The sequence below is a fragment of the Rhamphochromis sp. 'chilingali' genome (assembly GCF_963969265.1).
Source record: "Rhamphochromis sp. 'chilingali' genome assembly, chromosome: 1".
Classification (NCBI taxonomy): domain Eukaryota; kingdom Metazoa; phylum Chordata; class Actinopteri; order Cichliformes; family Cichlidae; genus Rhamphochromis; species Rhamphochromis sp. 'chilingali'.
Window position 1 is genome coordinate 35,592,197 of NC_137929.1, and position 18,452 is coordinate 35,610,648.

The following is an 18,452-nucleotide window of genomic DNA, read 5'->3' on the forward strand; positions in this document are numbered from 1 at the left end:
TAAGTGTTTTTATTCATCATTTCTATGAGGAAAAGAAGAAGGGAAAATGTTTCGACATTAAAGTGGCAAATTTGTGAGAAAAAAGTGGCCCTTTAGTGCCGAACTGCCATCGCCTGCAGTACAGTAACTGATACCCAATGTCTCATTTACAACAGAGACCTGTTTCAGACAAACATATTTAAATTACAACATCAGCATGTTTGTGATATCAGTGTTGTGACCTGTAGATTGTATAATTCAGAAGTGATATGCTCACTCACACAAACAATCACAGACTTTTTCATGTTTTTAATCCTGTAAGGAGACAAAAGTGATCCAGAGGAAATGTTTTAAGCGCACTGGCGTCTGTTGCATCAGCAGTAAGATTATTTCTAAATTGGTGAACCCAAAATCTTCAAGATTTAAGACGAGGATTGTTTCGAAGGCTTAACTGGTGCAAAAGGTCAAAACTCAAGATAAGATTGGGAGATTTGTTAACATATATTTGATTATTTTATTTTTTTAACCTTTTCCTCTATAACATTATTTTTGCTTTTATTTAGGCCAGAAACAAAAGTAGGCTAAATAATTAAATTTGAAAGAGAGATTATTTTGAAGTAAGAAAGTTAAAAAAAAAATCACAAACAAAAAATCACACTTTTAACACTTATTTAAAAAAAAGTAAGATTGATTTTAAAAAAAATTGCTATGGTTACTGCAGGATGCTGCCTTTAAGTTTTCTTAGAGGCGTGAAAAACAAAACAAACACCAAAGAACAAAAATGTCAGCTCTTTCAAACAACAAGGATTTTATTTCTCACAGTTTTACTGACAACAAACTGTATTTATATAATTTATTAGACAAAAGAATTTAAACAAAAACAAAGTCAAGCAGTAAATAAATGTTGTTATGAATAAAAAAAAAAGCCACATTCTTCTTTTTCCAAATATCAGATAAAACAGTAAAGAGTGGAGTGTGTTGTAACACATATTCAAAGTGTTGCAGTCATGTTTCTAATCCAGCTCATTACCAAAACTGTCTTTGAATAATTTTACAGAGAGCAGCGGAAAAACAGAACAACACAACCAAAGATTTTACAAAAACATCAGATGATGTCAGGAAACAGACCAGTTTACTGTTGTTTAGTATAATAGTATAATACTGTATAGGGAAAATTATGAATGCATAGTTGTTATTAGGACTGTCACAAATGATTATTTTTATAGTCGACTAGTCACCGATTATTTTTTTGATTAGTCGACTAATCAGATCATCATCCACTGGACGTAAAACGTACAGCTTATTGCACCAGCAGCATCTGCTTTCATATAACTATCACTAGCTTACAGCTTGAAGTGTTTAAGGTATGTGCTCACTATAAAAAGGACCAGATGATAGTTCATTAAACTTTTCATTAAATTTGCAGATTGTGTCGGTGGATTTTAATAAACTCGGCCTTCTGCTCTTTGCTCCCTAAAATGTAACACTACACAGGAGTAAATTCTCGATCATGTCACACTTCTGTTTAATCAGTTTTCTGTTTGACGTTTATTTCGCCGTGTGAAAACTATAACTTTAATCTCCGCTAAACTGATCTACTCAGGAAAAAGTAAAACACTGAAAAAAGCCAAATAAAAACATTTTTAAGTTATCTAAGTTATCTAAACCGGCGAACCGTGGGCAATATGCCAGGTGACACAGCCTGACGGGACACGTCCACAGACAGGGGAGCAGCAAGAGTGAACTCGCGAACGAGTTCTTTCCCTGCATTCTGTGTCTCCCTGCATCGCCATTTAAGGTTTCAGGTTTGTTTGTGTTAGTATTTTCCAGTTTAGGTTTGCTTAGTTTCCATCCTTGCCTTCGCGGTTTCTCTTTATTTCACCACTTTATGAATAAAACTGACTTGCATCTCAGCTGCCTGCATCTTAGGTCCTAACTCTCAATGTCCAGTCATCTGCCACGGCAGACGTGACAACAATGAATTCAAAAGCAACTGATGTTTGTTTAAAATAATAATAAAAAGTATTTTACCAACCTGGTGAAGCAGGAATCTGTGAAAGAGACAAATGTTATTACACATGTTTGTCATGTATAAATTGTTCCAGTGTAATTTTGTGTCATGAGATCAGAATACATGTATATGTGTGAATAATTAAAGTGTGTGTAGTAAATAAACTCTCTAATACAGCATGAAAAGAAGAGGCTCTTACACTTGGACTGTCTGCAGCGATACAACAAGAGCAGGAGAATAATAATGAGAGAGACTCCACAAACCAGTCCAACCATCAACCACACAGGAGATGAAGAGCTGTCAGCTCCTGACACAGTTACTGTAACAACAAACAATAACAAGACATCTGAGAGCACAAACCTCTGCCAAGGCAGCTCACAGGGAACAGTATCGTAGTATCTATGTATTCCATTGTTTTATTTGTACAATGAGAAGTTTGTAGAGAATAAAATACAATCACTTATTTGGTGGTTGTATGTTATATCTGATATTACAAAACATAGTTTAATGACAGTTATTACAAAATAGACCCGGGTGGCTTCAAACATTAAAAGAGATAATATGATGTTATTTCTAAGCCATGAAACTCATTTACAGAAACACATCAAATGTTTTGATCCTGCTCACCTTTAACTGACATCCAGCTCTGTGCTGACTCTCTTCCTGAGTACTGACACTTGTAGAAACCTTCATCAGACTTTGACACTGCAGAGATCTTCAGCTCCCCTCGGGGATCATTTTGAAGAAGTTTGTCATTGTGATAGAAAAACACATTGGAAAGTATTTTTTGTGTTTTCAAACTGCAGCTCAGACTAACAGAAGCTCCCTCAGTCACAGGATGAACAGGACTCACCAGGATAGAAACATTACCATCATCTGTGACACAATCACACACAATTGTTTCAGTCACATCAGCTGGTGCACACTTTTAGAAAAAGGTGACATATAAATTTGAATTTCTAAAAACTAAACAAAAGTTTGATCTGTAAAGAAAAAAAAACATTTAAAGCATTTCAAATTCCAACTTTGAGTCGTGTCTTATGATCTACACAGAGACCTGACTTCAGAGAGATTTTCTGACCCACTGGTTCAGCTAAATGGCCTTTCAAGTGTTTGTATGGACAAAAACTATAAATCAGGTAAAATGAGGAGTGATGGCCTCATCATTGATAATGATGTAAAAGTTTTACGGTTAAGGATACTGTATTTACTCTTGATCTTGAGCTTTTATGTTTAAGTTTAAAACCTTTTCACCAACTGGGAGAATTCAGTAATATTTTTATGTGTGTTGTAAAAATCCCACATAGCGGACTGGAAATATAGTTTCCAGTCCACTCATGATGAAGGGAGTTTGGATGCTCCCTTCATCTTCCTTGCAGGAGTTAAATAATTATCAACACAATTATTGAATGGTTATGAGTGAAATTGTAAATGAGTTCTCTAGCATATCGAGACTCTTCACACCGTTACATATTCCATATGTACCGGGTACCCCCCTTGGTCGTGGTGCATGGATGCTTCTTTAAGACACTGCGGCTTGCCCAGCCACGCCCCACAACTCACGTATAAAACGGCTGTGCAGATGTGACATCGGTGATTGTTTGATCTCCGACTTGTGTGAGTGACTTTTCTTCGAGTGTTCGAGTGCTGTGTCTGTGTGCATCCGTCCATCAGGAGCCTGTTTCGACAGCCTCCCATGGCCCCGCCTCTGTGAGGACTAGGCCGGTGGAGGTTGACTATCAGGAGGTGGATGTTGAAGAAGCTTCCATCCTCTCCTCCAGTGTCGCCCACCTGTCCCTGGGCTGCTCTTGCAGGACCCCAGGCACAGTGTCGGGCAAGATGGGTCCCTTTAGCTCTTGATTGCAGCATGCTTAACAGGGGCGTGAGGGTAACTGATGCTCCGCTGGCGGCCATTTTGTCGCTCCCTTTTTGGCTGCAGGCAGGCTGGGGACACGGAAAGCCCTCCCCCATCCTGTGCTCCTCAGGCTAAAATGGGGATGATGGCTGCAGCATTCCCTCCCATGGCCCTGCCTCTGTGAGGACTGGGCCAGTGGAGGCTAATTATCGTGAGGTAGATGTTGAAGAAGCTTCCATCCCCTCTGGCTGCCACTGGAGTGGGGCCCAGACAGGTGGACCCATGGTCTGGATCGCCTGATTTCTGGGCCCCTCCCGCAGCGTTCCCACCCATGGCCCCGCTTCTGTGAGGCCTGCGCCGGTGGAGAATGATTGTCGGGAAGTTGATGTTTATGACGCTTGGCTGCAGTCAGACGACCAGGGTTGCCCGATGGGACTGCCTGTTTACCTTGCAGCCACCTCGGTGTGCTGAGGGGCCTATGCAGGCATGTGGGGACGGTCGTGTTCAGGTGAGGTGGTAAGGACTCGGAGCCTAGGCTCATCTGTCCTCCAGCCACCATCCTCCCTCCTGACATCCTTGAGTTGGCCTAGTGGCCAGCACTGGTGCAGGCTGTGTTCCCCTAGCATATTGCCTGTGCTTCGCCGTTTTATAAGCCAGTCAGGCCTCGCTGCGTCTGATGCCTCGGTCAGCAGTTGACAGTTCTCCAGCCTTCAAGGCTGGCTCTCTTTCTGGCAGATTGCTCACATGTTGTGGGTTTACGTGGCCGGCAGGGCCTGCTCAGTGAACTGACACCCCCTGCGAGTCACTTCCCTGGCTGCACTGCAGCTCCAGGCTGTGTTCCCCTGGCGTGTTGCCCGCGTTTCACCGGCTTACGCGCCAGTCAGACCTCGCTGCGGCGAGAGAGCATTATCCAGCCTATTTTAGCCAGGATCTCTCTGGCTAAAATAGGCAGCTGGCATCTCAGCTGTTGCAGCTCCAGGCTGTGTTCCCCTGGCATATTGCCCGTGGTTCGCCAGCTTACATTCCAGTCGTACCTCGCTGTGTCTGATTCCTCATCCAGCGAAAGAGTGTTCTCCAGTGTTCTCTGGCTGGCGATCCTTTGGAGAGCGTGCACACGAGCTTGTCCTAACTCACTGCCCATGCTTTCTGGCATGCTAACCACGTCCGCGGGTTTACACACTTGTCAGACCTCGCATTGTCTGACACTTCGGCCAGTGAGTGCGAGCTCTCCAGCCTGTCTGGTGTGTTTCCTTTGTGTCCCGGCCAGAACAGGCCCGCTCGTCGCCTTGCTCAACCCTCCACTTCAGCAGGCTAGGCTGCCAGCCCCACTCCCTGTCTGTCAACAGCAGGGGGCGGCTTCGGCTCTGTGCATGGACAGGTCTCATCCCTAGCGTGACCTGCTACTGTAGGCTGTGCTCCCCTGGCGTGTTGCCCACTTCATCAGTAGTCGGACCTTGCTGTGGTGAGTGAGAGTTCACCAGCCTGTAGCGCTGACTCTCTGTCTGGCATTGCCTGCATGTGATAGACTAATGCGACCTACTTGGCAGCTAGGTGTGCTGTGCTACCTGGTGGTCTGCTTCGCAGTTCCCGGGCTAACCTTGAGCGGCCGATTACTTGCAGTCCTGCGTCCTGCACGACTGGTTCTGGCCTGATATTTTATAACTACAATAAACTGTTTTACACTACTTTTGATACTAAACTATAAAGACACTCATGGTAGAGTAATCAGGAACGACATGCCACGTCTCCCTGTCTGATCTTTTTTTCCTGGTTGCAGGACACTTATAGCTGTCTACAGGTGCTGCCACTCAGTACCTGTAACACATGATTAACCATTAGCAAAATCACATATAGATATAATTAGCACTCTGTGTTACGCTAACCATAAGGAGGTGGATGTTACAGTATGTCCTTTATGTCACTCTTAAGCCAGAGGATTTGAACCTTGTTGAAAAAATAAACATTTAAATACATTTACAACATGTAACAACCAGGAAGAAAACCAAATTGTTCCTACAGAATCTGATGCTCAAATAACAGATGGACCTTCCTCTCCAGTAATCTGGCATAGATCTTCCAGGACAGGCTGCGAGCTGTGATCCTCTAAAGTTGGAATACACTCTCCAGTCTCCCTGCCTGAAGAGAAGAACCCTCACCCCAGTCTGCCAATCCAAAGGCGCTGTCCCCAACTCCCACACAATATTGCAAGAGTGTGTCAGCCATGAATCCATGAGTCCCATCCACACTATATACAGTGGGGGTACTTAAAGGCTTAAAACCTTCATTTTTGATAAAGCTTATAGTTAAGGCTGGATCACGTGACCCAGAATCCTCCTTTAGTGTAGGCTACTGCAGGGTTCCCATGATGCACTGGGTGTTTCTTGTCCACTCACCTTTTTCACTCATTATGCTGTTTTCTTTCTCCTCTCTCTCCTCCCACCCAACTGGTCACAGTACATGGCAGCCCCCTCCCTGAACAATTCAATTGATAGTCCCCATCAGGCCCGCACACCTCACCTTTCTCAACCTGTGGTGCAACAACTACTCCACTACCTGCCTCATCATCAGAAATTTGATGACGCTGCTCTAGAGTTATTATAGCTGTTTCAAGCAGCCGCACAGCCCGCTCTTCTTCAGTCTCTACCTGCTGGGGAGACTGTTTCATGGGCGGTGACTGCACTCCGCCACAAGCTCCCTCCTCATTAACAAAAGTGGAGCTTTGCTTTATTCTTTCACTCTTCGGGGCTGGAGTGGGTCGTTTGGGCTCTTTAGATATATCACAATCTACATAACCTCCTGTCACTTCTAAAACTTGGCCATTTTCACCAGAGAGACAGCCCTGCTCCACCCTCAGCACAGGGTAAAGGGGGGCGGGGGCCTGATAGGGAGGGGGAAAACCAGTGAGCGATGACTTCACCGGAGAAGCCGGCAGCATCAGCTTCTCAGGCTCCTCCCTTCTCTCCCTCATCCAGTGCTCCACCCCCTGGCATGTCACAGCCCACCTCGTTACGCGGGCTTTCTCCTCCTGCACCTCCTGCAACTGTTTTTTAATCCTCCGCCTTGTCCACAAAGAGGCCTCCTCTAACTGTGTATTAACCTCCTGCTCTTCCTCCTGGAGCTTCTGTGCTATTCCCAGAAGCAATTTTGCCAACGAACCTCTTGTTTCTCCTCTCACTCCTTCCTTATCACACAACTTTTTGACTTTCGCTGCCACAGCTGCAGCCTTTGATTTTTTCTCACCCGCGCTGCCAGGTCGCATGACCCTCAGCGCCCGCAACAACTCCTTCACCTGCTCATCAACAGTTTTCCACTCACCCTGCATCACTCCTTTTTCTATGTCAGATTTAAGACCCGACATATTCACACCACCACACACTTCTCACCCTTTCTCTCCTTTTTTTTTACTTTTAATACTTTTTAAAATGTTTACACCACAGAGTAATACACCCAATTATGCCCGTCTATCTCTATGTGGCTCCAAATTCCCTCTTTATTCTAATTTCACACTCGTCAGGGGACAGGCACACAACAATTTTAACCACTGAAACGAGGAATTTTAACCTTTTTATTTCTTAACTAATCTAGACTCAACCTTTGTTCGCAAAATGTGTCTTGTTCTAGTCCGGAATAAATGTGAACCCGCGATTACGCTGCGGTCCCAGTGTTATTCCGTAGCTTTGCGGGGGCCCTCACCTCCCCAAGTCACCACCTCGGCACCCGGACGCCGCCGGTCCTGGCCGCGCGTCCACGAACAGGAGGGTCGCCACTCCTAGGGCAAAATTATTTCCACAGGTACACTAGGCATCAACCTTTGATCCTAAAATGTGTCTTTGCTCTAATGTCCTCCTAATCAAACACATCAACCGTCACTGTCACTGTGTTCACGCTTCACACTTCACACATAAAACACACTCAGAGCGCGCCTCACTCACACTCAAAACAACACCTAGAGCGCGCTTTACACACAAGACAGCACCCAGAGCGCGCTTCGCAGCTTCGCACACACTCTCACTCAGAGCGCGCCTTCACACACACACACAACACTTTTCCTCAGCGGGAATTTTACACAGAAACCTCTGAGCTCAACTATTAGATTTTCTTAAAGCACACTGCACCATAGACCAAAATACCCCTTTCTCTGCGCTTATGACCGCCACAACGGGGCAAAGTCGCATCATAAAAGTGATGCTTGCATCCCCGAAGTTATACCAGACATCATAAACCAGGTTTTGCTCTATGTACTTCTTGGCAAGTAAAATTTTACTTTGTTTTATGACCGCAGCCCTTAAAAAAAAAACTCGACTGACGCCACAAACCACCGTCAAACCTCTGTTCAATGTACTAAAACTAGCACCCACCACTACTGCACTTCACAGCCGCACCACCGGAACACGGCCGTATCATAAACCAAACCTACGGACGTGTTTCGCTCTCGCGTTGCCAGTGTTCAACCGCACCGTGAAGCCAGCATCTGCTTTTCCTTAAATCAACTTCTATTTCATAGCCGGCAAGAGCTAGGACGTAACCGACACCATAAACAAACTTCAAACCTCGACTTCAATGTACTGAACTAATGGCCGCGTCTTCAGAAGAAATTCTAATGTATTATTGCTACAGAAGCCAGTATTAGACAAAATTAAATGTGGAAGGTAAAGTGGCTGCAACTAGCTCAACGTAGTATCTTATTAGTTTCTCGGTAGAAGCAGTTTACTGCAACTAGCTCAACGTAGTGTCTTATTAGTTTCTCGGTAGAAGCAGTTTATTTAACACACTGGAATTCAGCCTCAACTTATGTTGTTAGTATCTTGCGCCAAAAACCAGACACCGACAAATTTACTGTGAAAATACATGTGACTCAGCGAACAGATTAATTTGGAAAGCCCAATATGCACATTTGGTATACAACAGGCTGTGCTTACCTTTTTGTTGTTAGACCGGTCTTCCGTTCGCCTCGCCCCACGATCTCACCAAAGGCCCAATTTGCACTTCCTCAGCACACCAAAGATCCGGGTCACGGCACCAAGTTGTTGAAATCTCCCAATTCTTTGAATCTTTGGGCTGAAGGAAGGACAATACTCGGTGTATAAATGCTCAATCAACAATCATTTATTTCCATACAATTCAACAGTCAAAGCATTACAACGTCCGGACGGGAGAGATGCTTGCAGAGGTTCGACAGCATGTCTCAAAATGGTAGCAACTTTCACAGACTTTTATAGCTAGTCACAGCCCCCCTCTTTGTCATAAAAGCTGCATCTTCACATGTTTTTCTAATTCTTAGCGAGCCTGGCTCCTGACCTTGCCTCCCTGTCTTTCTGTGTGAAGCAGGAAGGGGGGTAAGGAATGTGGTTTTATCTCTTCTGCCCAGACACCTAGTCTCCCTCTTACAGCCTTCTTCACATGATTCAGCAATAAAACATCTCAAGAAAACAGTGTCAGACATTCACAGCTGATCAAGGATACAGAGTAATGCACACTTTGTCTAATGAACTACAAATGATTATGTTTCTTTTATTCAAGAGTATAATAGAGACTAAACTACATACATAGCACACCATTAGAACTAAAGGATAATAGATGGCCTACAGCTGTTAAGCTAATTTACTACATTGACTACTGGTCATAAAATGGCACATGTTTAACTACTAGTCTCAACATACTTCTATATTTAAATTGCAAAAATGTTGACTACAGCCCTCCAGTCAACCTCAATAAATAAATGAAATGTATATACTGTACAAATCTACAAAAAGTAAGCCGCCTGTAAAAGATAAACTATTATTATTCCCAGAGATGGGAAATTCACTTTGTTACAGCAGCAAAGTAAACAGGGCAGAAATGAATAAATGCAGCAAACCTAAAAACAACACTACTATGCAAAATAGAAGAGAATAAACCATTGAATTATGTGAAGAATAATATGTCAGAGTATACTGTGGTGTCCCTACAATATGACTGAATTAACTCACAACCTCACCAGCGTCACCTCATGTGTCACACACAGAGGTGCTGGTTGGACCAACTGAAGCCTTTTGGTTTGTTTGTTTTTGTTTCTCCAGACAGAATATAAAATATTCACATTTTACTTCATTCAAATTGTGCTGTCACTTAAAAAGTAACATTTCATATGTCATGCAAGAAACCTAAACTGTAACGTAAATGTAAAATGAGCAGCTCGTGTCCAGGTTCACCAAAGTCAGTTTTGTGACTGAAAGCTGTCGGCCAAATTAGCACGATGATGTTTCCACAGGAGAGGAGCTGCATTATTATAAACTGTTCCACCACATAAACCTGAAAACTACCTGTGACAGCTGACCTGGGTGATTTGTAGAAGAACATCAAATTTTATTTAGCATCAAATCCGTGTGTTAATGAAGAACATGTTCCTGTGCCATGAGCATAAATACACATCAATCTTGTTTTTGTGTTTTTCCTGTGGGCTTTGTGAGGCTGCAGGTATTTACGAAAGTCTGACAGACTAACACAGTCATGTGACGACACTGTGAAGAGCCGAGAGTTGCTTCTTCATCTGAAACCTGAAATCAGCTTTAATTCTGTTCAATTTCAACAAAATCCATGTATCATTATTAGAATGGACTAACACTGCACCCATATCTCTGAGTCATCCACCCGTGATTTCTCCCTCTTATTGTGTGTTTTGAAAGTGAAAGTCACTGATAAGCCACCACAATATCAGGGTCCAGGATATGAGAGTACACTCATCCAGCTCTGAAACACCACAGATCACTGTCACATCTGCGACGGACAACATTTAAGCATCTGTCAAACTGCTACAATTAATGCGAATCAGAAAGACCGGAAATATTTAGGCTGGTGTCTGATTTCTACAGTATATAATAGTGTAACGAATGTTAAAGGTTATTTTGCTGTGATAGGTTGAGCATCTCTGTGCACTGTTGCTGGTTCTTTAAGAGACATGTTTGTTTGTGCCGCAGTAAAAGTCAGTGAGTGTGGTTTTTACAGAAGTAATAGTCACTCACCTCAGCGTGACGGCTTTCTTTCCCTTTTTATACTTTTAGGCCACATGTCGAAACTCATAGCCACGAATTTCTCTTTTTTTGGTGAAACCTTGGACTCGTCTCCAAATCTTCCGGCAGAGATCATCCAATCGGATCCTTTTAGGGAATCGGACCTCTAAACTGTCGGTCGTCATGAGACAGGACCACCAACAGATACCTCTTTCCACATTTATCTTCGCCTGTGTTATCACTCCACAACAAATTTGATGAGCTCCAGATATTGTCAGGTTCCCGAAGGAGTAAAACAGCGCCTTTCTGTTTGTTGTAATGGAAACTCGGCTTAAAGAACAATGATGTGTTCATGTTGAAGTCGGAAGTTTCAGCTGGAATGCCCCATCAAGACAGCTACCAAGTCAATAAGCTCCACCTGCCCTGACTTAATGGGAATGGCAGATGAGAAAGTTGGAGGAAGGAGAGATGACTGACTTTTAATTACTTTTATACAAAATGATTGATTACATGGATATAAGAACAAACTAAGCATTTTGTGTTTTATGATCTTGGATTATGTTCCTTTGGACCACCTTACAGGCTAATTATGGCACAGCGGGGAATCAAACTGAAGAAGAAAAGTAGGGTCAAAAGAGCCAAACCACAGAGAGGGATGGGTCTGAGGGCGGGAGTGAGAGTGTTGGTGTTCATGAAATAGTGTCTAAATTTGAGTCAGTGGATTTAAATTTCTTGTTGCATTTAAAGATGTGTGTGAAGAGGCTCAAGATGCACAAACAGCATAAAGATGAGATGAGAAATGTGTTGAATATGAAAATGCTACTGAATGGGAATATTCTTGATTTCTATAAGTCTGAGGTGCAGAGAGTAAAGGCACTGACAGTGATTTGTTCCCAGTCAGGGTAAAAACGGACTGATATGAGCCCTGAGAGTCTGAAAGTGCTGTGTTTAAAGATGTAGAAGCAGCTGAGGTCAAGATTGTAGGTTTAAAGAGTCGGGCACTGCTGTATTGTTGACATTCAGACATGATGCAGTTACAGTGAGCTTGGGGTACATGAGCTATCATGTTAGGCAAATACCAGCAGCCTCCATTGTGATGCAGCGTTTTGGTCCTGTAGCAGCAGTGTGCAGTATTTCCTTAAACAAGTAAAAAAATAAAAGTATAAATCTGTAAGTTTGGTCAGCAGCTGTGGTTCCAGAGGAGATCTTTGGAGTTAGACCAGGATCTCTGAGTTTAGGGTTTCACTACAGTTAAATACAGTATCTCCATAAATTCACCAAGTTACACAGTAAATGGTGGGAAATAACACCAACAACTATATAGTGTATTATGAAGTACTACAAAACAACAACAAAGTAAAACTCCTGTACTGTGGTGTTTCACTGGCTACTTTAAATAAAGGGATATCAAGTATTACTCTGACAGTGTCCTCAGCATCTGTAGCCCACTACACCCCAGATGGTTCAATGATGCCAGTAAACTGAGGACTCATCATCTCCGTCCACAAACATAAGTGTACAGTCTTCTGGGTTGTAACACTGCTCACATGCTAAACTGCTCCAAAGTCTTTTTTATAATTCTTCTTTCATTTGGAAACATTTTGACTCGTCTCGACTTATAACATCGACTTATTGATCACAGTCCTGTCAAAGCAGATCAGCAGATTCATTATAATTAAGCTGTTGAATGATCAGCTCATAAAAGTTATGTTCATGTTTTCAGTGTTTTCTCCATCCAAGCTCATCCCAAAGTCCAGACATGCAGGTGATTAGAAAAGACATCTGATCTGAATGTGCTGCTGACTCTTTGAATATTGTGATTTCCTGATAACCAGGAGAAACATGTCTGGAAAACATGCAAAATGTTTAGAATGAAATAGGCTGTGGAAATGTGCAGTGAATGAAGGTTATAGTAGGAGACACCTGGTCCTGGTCAGATGAACCACTTTAACTGGCTCCTTTCTTTTTAGCCCACAATCATCATTTTGATCTGTGTTTTATTCTCATTATTTTAATGGACTCAGTTAACAAAGACCAGTATAGCAGTAAAAAAGCACAATGGCTGTAAACAATAAAGATCACAGATTAAATTAAGACATCAGCCTAAAGAGCAACATAACAATGAGGTCACATAAAAGAAGCAATTATGAAGCTTTGACTGCAAACTACAGATCTGCTAAAATAAGAAATCAACCAACTAGACTTGATAATTATATTATAACAGCAGGTGGCAGCAGTGTGCTGGTTGGCACTGTCTCCTCACAGCAAGAAGGTCCTGACTGGGTTTTCCCCGGGTCTGCGTGGCCCCTCTCTGGGAACTCCAGCTGCCTCCCACAGCCCAGGGACCTGCATGTTAGATTAACTGGTAATTCTAAAGTGGTCGTAGGTGTGAATGTGAGCCTGAATGCTTGTGTGTCTCTGTCTGATAGTCATATGACACAACTGTGACTTGTCCAGGTGTACACTGCTTCTGGATTGAGGAGTAATAATATTTTAAAAACAAACAGACAAAGAAAGCAGAGCTGCACCTCACAGTTTGTATTGATGATATTTTTGGACCCAGCTGTGTTTTGTTCTTCTAGAAAGCCACATGTGGGACGAGCACAAATGTAAAGGCAGCCAGTGATGCCTCAACATCTTTAAAACTCAAGGCTGCATCATCAACTCACAGAGCTCTGGACACAAATGTCTGCTGGGACCTAACCAACTTGTTTTGATGACCAGGCCTTTATTCTTTCTTCAATAATAAGAAATAGTAATAATGTGTACGAGTACTTCTAAATGGAGAGCACCTTATTGAAAAAATAAAAGGTAACATCACAATATAGCTTCAATAAAAACTTTAAAGCAGCCAATCATGAAGAGTTCTGTGGTCCACTTCCAAACCAGAAAATCTAATCAAGCACAAACAATCTTAAATCTTTACTCTGATAAAAATATAAGAGAAAGTGAAGTCAAGGTTAAGTTTATTCATATATGTTTAAAACAACAGAGCTGATCGCAGCGCTCTACATTTAAAATATATAACCTTAAAAAAAAGTAAAATGTTAAATCCAGAAAAAGTGAGAACAGCAAACAACATTAAATTAAAATTAAATAAAAAATAAAATTCACAGTATCTGACATCAAATGAATCAAGCTCAGCTTTTTCACAAATAATTCATTTTTGCATGATGCAGATCTTTAAACTCAGACAGTAAACGTATTTGTTGGTGTTCATACCAGCACTAATGTGACTCTGCTGACTTTAAGTTGTTGCTTTCAGGTAATAAAAAACACAGACTTAAAACTTTTTTCTCACTTGCTATTGGAACAGGATACATTCAAAATTGTATATCAAAGCTTAAAAATGAATAAAAAAATATCAGCTGCATATAAAGAGCATGGATCTGAAACAGGACACACCTCTGTGTGCTTTATGCTAAAAGATAGTACCAAGTCTATATCATATTATTATTCAATATCATCTTCATAAACACTAAAAAGTGAGCACGTCTGATATTTGGGCAGCAGAGGAGCAACAGTGGAGTCATAAAATGCTCCTTTTTGCTGCTGCAGCTCTCCTCACTGACCTGCAAGACAAACACACAAAGAACAGAAATGTCCAAGTTTCAGGATGTTAGACATTTAATAACTTGAAGAATAACTCATCCTGCACAGAAGCATAATTACCAGGAAAGCTTCCTAACGTGACTTCAGAATAAACTGCTGCATCAGCTGCAGGACTTGATTTTCCTGTGAGTGGAAAGAAGATTTTAAGACCAGATAAACATGTTGAACAACATTCACTGGAGGTGATGGCAGACTTTGTTTACCTGCTTTCTTCTTGGCTTTTCCTTTTTTGGGGCGTTTGACCTCAGCATACATCAGACTGTCCTCTAAGAGAGAAGTCAGAGCTCAGGATACATTTGATCAGCAGGTTTATGACACAGAGCTGTTGGACACATGTGGATTTAAACTCTGCAGATCAAGTCTGATTTGTCAGCCACAGCCATTAGATTATTACTTAAGCTGCCAAGTAAAGAACAGACTATTTTAAGTGCTAAGAGCAGCATGTAAGAACCATTGACAAGATGTGATACGTCACAAGGTTTCTTTTACTGTTACAAAAAAAGTTAACAATTTAGACTTTTGAACACAGGATATTTTATTTAAGCAAATTAGCAGGGGCAAAACAAAAATCTTAATCAACTAGTAATAATCACTTGATTCATTCACCTGAATTTTATCCAAATGTAACTAATCTACTCAGTGCTATTGCTGATTTCAGATATAGTGTGGAGGTGAGGAGAGGGGTAATCAGTGCTGCACTCCTCTCCATCCTGTGCATGAAAGTCCAAATGAGGAAGCAGTAACACAGTACAAAGTCTTCCAACTCTTTTGTGAGACAAAAAATGATAATTTCACTTCATAAGTCCACAGTGATTGTTCAACTGAAACTTTTGACTGTGAACTCCACAGTGTTTGCTTACGATGTTACTCATCTTTAGCAAACTACAAAAAGAACCTCGAACCTTCCCAAACAGCTCCATTTATACTCATCTGCCCGTCTGCATCTCTCCCTTCTTTCATCCCTTACTCATATTTATATGCCCTACATCTATTTCACACACACTTTCCATGCTATCGGCACATCTGATACTTTCCTGTATCAAAAAACCAGCTTAAACAGTTCTCTGCTGTGCCTCCAGTGATCGAGCACACTCAGATTATGCGTTTTATTTGATGGTGTTTGGTTTTGTGATCGTTGGTCTGGTTCAGAAGCTCTGGATGCTGTGATTCAGTAAATCCAGCTGAAAGGGGACTTTTTTTGCCTCCCAGATTAAAGACTTTGATCAAAGGCCTTAGATTAGAGATTAACCTGTGATCTGATGAAGAGACTGAACGCAAACTGTGGAAGAAGTTTGTTTTGAGTTTTCTTCGTTCTTTGCAAACATTCTGACCTGCTGTGTTTCTGAATCACATCAATAAATCTGTTCACCTTCTCCAGTGTGTCTGTGTTTGAGTGCTTTAAACAACGACAACAACACAACAACACAATATCATGTTAAACAAATACACCTGACTTAATGACTAACCCACCAAAACCTAAATGACTGCAGATTAACTCTGCTGATGTATAGTGGTAGTGTGTAGTAGGTAAGCTTGATAAGTGAATAACTAAACTCCATGTTGACCTATAATTAGCTGCAACATAATGAAATGACACATTTCAGTACAAACACTGAATGAGACTGTTGTGTCTGTACCTGCAGCTCCCGTCTTCACCTCAGAGTAAACAGCACTCTGCTCTGGTTCATGATGCTTCCCTGTGAAGATGATCAGGTTATTTGACACAAGAAAATAATTAACTGTTAGATTTTTTAAAATATTTATTTATTTTATTTTACATTACATTTACATTTAATTGCACATGTTTTATGTACTTACTCTTCTTTTCAACGTTTTTAAGTTCAATAAGAGAGTATGTGACATCTTGATGTTCATCTAATCCTGAAATGTTCATATTTTAGTTACAGGATTGTAAACATGTCATATGGAATTAGTTTCATTAAATCAAAAACAAGTTTCATCTGTAACTGCTCTGTGCTTTTCAGCACATATACTGCACCATTTCTGTTGTCTTCCACTTGGCTAACAGATTCATAGAGGTTATTAGTACCTAAAAAAAGATGAACCAGGGTCACATTAATCATTTTAATAAAAACCTAAAGCAGAGTTTAAAAAATTCTGTTTAAGTCAAAACCAGGACTGTAAGATGTTTTCAGACAATAAAACCATAATGTTGTTACTGTTTGTGCTGTTCTGATATGAAACAATAACATTATGGATTTTTTCAGTCGAGTTAAAGACACAATCAGGTTTCTAAAATTATTTTTGTTTCTCATTTAATGTGTCAGTTTACTGTTTGGATGTTTGTCCAACTGGATTTTGACAAATATTCTCTTAAAAGCTGCTGAACACAAAGTTAATCTAAAAACTGTTACTGTTAATGAAGACAGATATAAAAGTCAATATTAATAATGATAATATTATTTAAATGGTTTAAATACTGACCATGTTGAAGAGAGTCGTACTCATGAGTTTCATTCAGGTTGACTCCATGATTTGTGGAGGAGCCCGGACTGTGACTCTCAGACTGGATCGACCTGAAACAGGAAATAAACACAATAAACTCAAAAGTAACTGATGTTTGTTTAAAATAATAATAAAAAGTATTTTACCAACCTGGTGAAGCAGGAATCTGTGAAAGAGACAAATGTTATTACACATGTTTGTCATGTATAAATTGTTCCACTGATATTTTGTGTCATGAGATCAGAATACATGTATATGAGTGAATAATTAAAGTGTATGTAGTAAATAAACTCTCTAACACAGCATGAAAAGAAGAGGCTCTTACACTTGGACTGTCTGCAGCGATACAACAAGAGCAGGAGAATAATAATGAGCGAGACTCCACAAACCAGTCCAACCATCAACCACACAGGAGGTGAAGAGCTGTCAGCTCCAGACACAGTTACTGCAACAACAAACAATAATTAATTATTAATAAAGTGTAAAAGAAGAACTCTGAGAGCACAAATCTCTGCTAAGGCAGCTCACTCTGTTGACAGCATTTACTTTTAAGGAAACAATATTGTATTTTCAGTGTATTTATTTTGTTTTGTTTGTACTGTGAGAAGTTTGTAGTTCAGTAAAATAAGTTCAAAGGCAGATTTTTTCAACATGACAACAAGAGCAGATGTGAAATGTAAAAGTGAGGTCAGAGGTCAAACGTAACATGATATTTTAAATCTTTATACAGTATTTTCTATATGTTGACAATAAACAGCACCTTTATAAGAATCAGTTTCTATGTTAAAGGATTTCTATTTTTATTTTCCCCTTGTTTCAGTTTCTTCCTGCTTCAAGATTCGTTTTCATGCCATCATTCACCTCCAGTCAGACGCCTGCCGCCTTGGATCATTACCCCCCTATTCACCACCACTGCTGCCCCCCTCGGAGCCTCTTCCTCACTTGCCTGCCTGCCCATCGTTCAACAGTTTCCACAGACCTCTGCTTTATCCTTTACCCCCAGCTAGTCTGGACTCCAAGTAAGGCATTGTTGCAGCCACTTTATGAACACTCTCTGTCTTGTCACATTCCCTCAGATTTCCTGCCCTAACTGCTCTCTCCTCTCCCACAGATCTGCCGCCCTCACGCTGTTATGTCCGCTCCTCTGGCCTGTCTCTCTCACCTCAGTTAAGATGTTTTTGTAGGACTCACTCCTTAAGTTTAGGTTCATTTATGTTTTGTTCTTGTTGACTGAGTCAAAGCTCACAATCTGTTGTGTTAAATTATTTATCCTTTGTGTGAATAAAGAAACTTTCACTCATTACTTCCTCTGCTGTTTTCACCTGAGTCCCACACATGAGTCCTGAACCACAACAATATTAAACCTGACAATATAGAGATATTACATAATAGTTTTATAAAGTTCTGACTAAATAGATCCAGGTGGCTTCAAACATTAAAAGAGATAATATGATGTTATTTCTCAGTCATGAAACTCATTTACAGAAAGACACACTGTTTTGATCCTGCTCACCTTTAACTGACATCCAGCTCTGTGCTG

At 41.1% G+C, this 18,452-nt stretch overlaps 1 protein-coding gene across 1 annotated transcript; it reads right to left on the bottom strand.

Moving 5' to 3' along the window:
- Window positions 1–13,770: 13,770 nt before the first annotated feature.
- Window positions 13,771–17,358, bottom strand: LOC308393160 (uncharacterized protein). The gene is made up of 9 exons (XM_080876691.1): window positions 17,238–17,358; window positions 17,063–17,078; window positions 16,892–16,983; window positions 16,446–16,496; window positions 16,265–16,327; window positions 16,084–16,143; window positions 14,650–14,712; window positions 14,507–14,569; window positions 13,771–14,406 (listed from the first exon to the last, which is right to left on the bottom strand). The coding sequence occupies exons 1-9, from the start codon at window positions 17,311–17,313 to the stop codon at window positions 14,399–14,401; spliced, it is 492 nt and encodes a 163-aa protein (XP_080732817.1). The 5' UTR covers window positions 17,314–17,358; the 3' UTR covers window positions 13,771–14,398.
- Between the last annotated feature and the right edge of the window lie 1,094 nt (window positions 17,359–18,452).

What these genes read in the sequence shown, in the direction of transcription:
- LOC308393160 (XM_080876691.1), bottom strand. Translation starts at nt 17,313, where the DNA reads ATGGTTGGACTGGTTTGTGGAGTCTCGCTCATTATTATTCTCCTGCTC. An exon ending in TAAAAACGTTGAAAAGAAGA is followed by an intron (nt 16,144 to 16,264) that starts GTAAGTACATAA and finishes TCATCTTCACAG; the next exon opens with GGAAGCATCATGAACCAGAG. An exon ending in AAAAGCCAAGAAGAAAGCAG is followed by an intron (nt 14,570 to 14,649) that starts GTAAACAAAGTC and finishes TTCCACTCACAG; the next exon opens with GAAAATCAAGTCCTGCAGCT.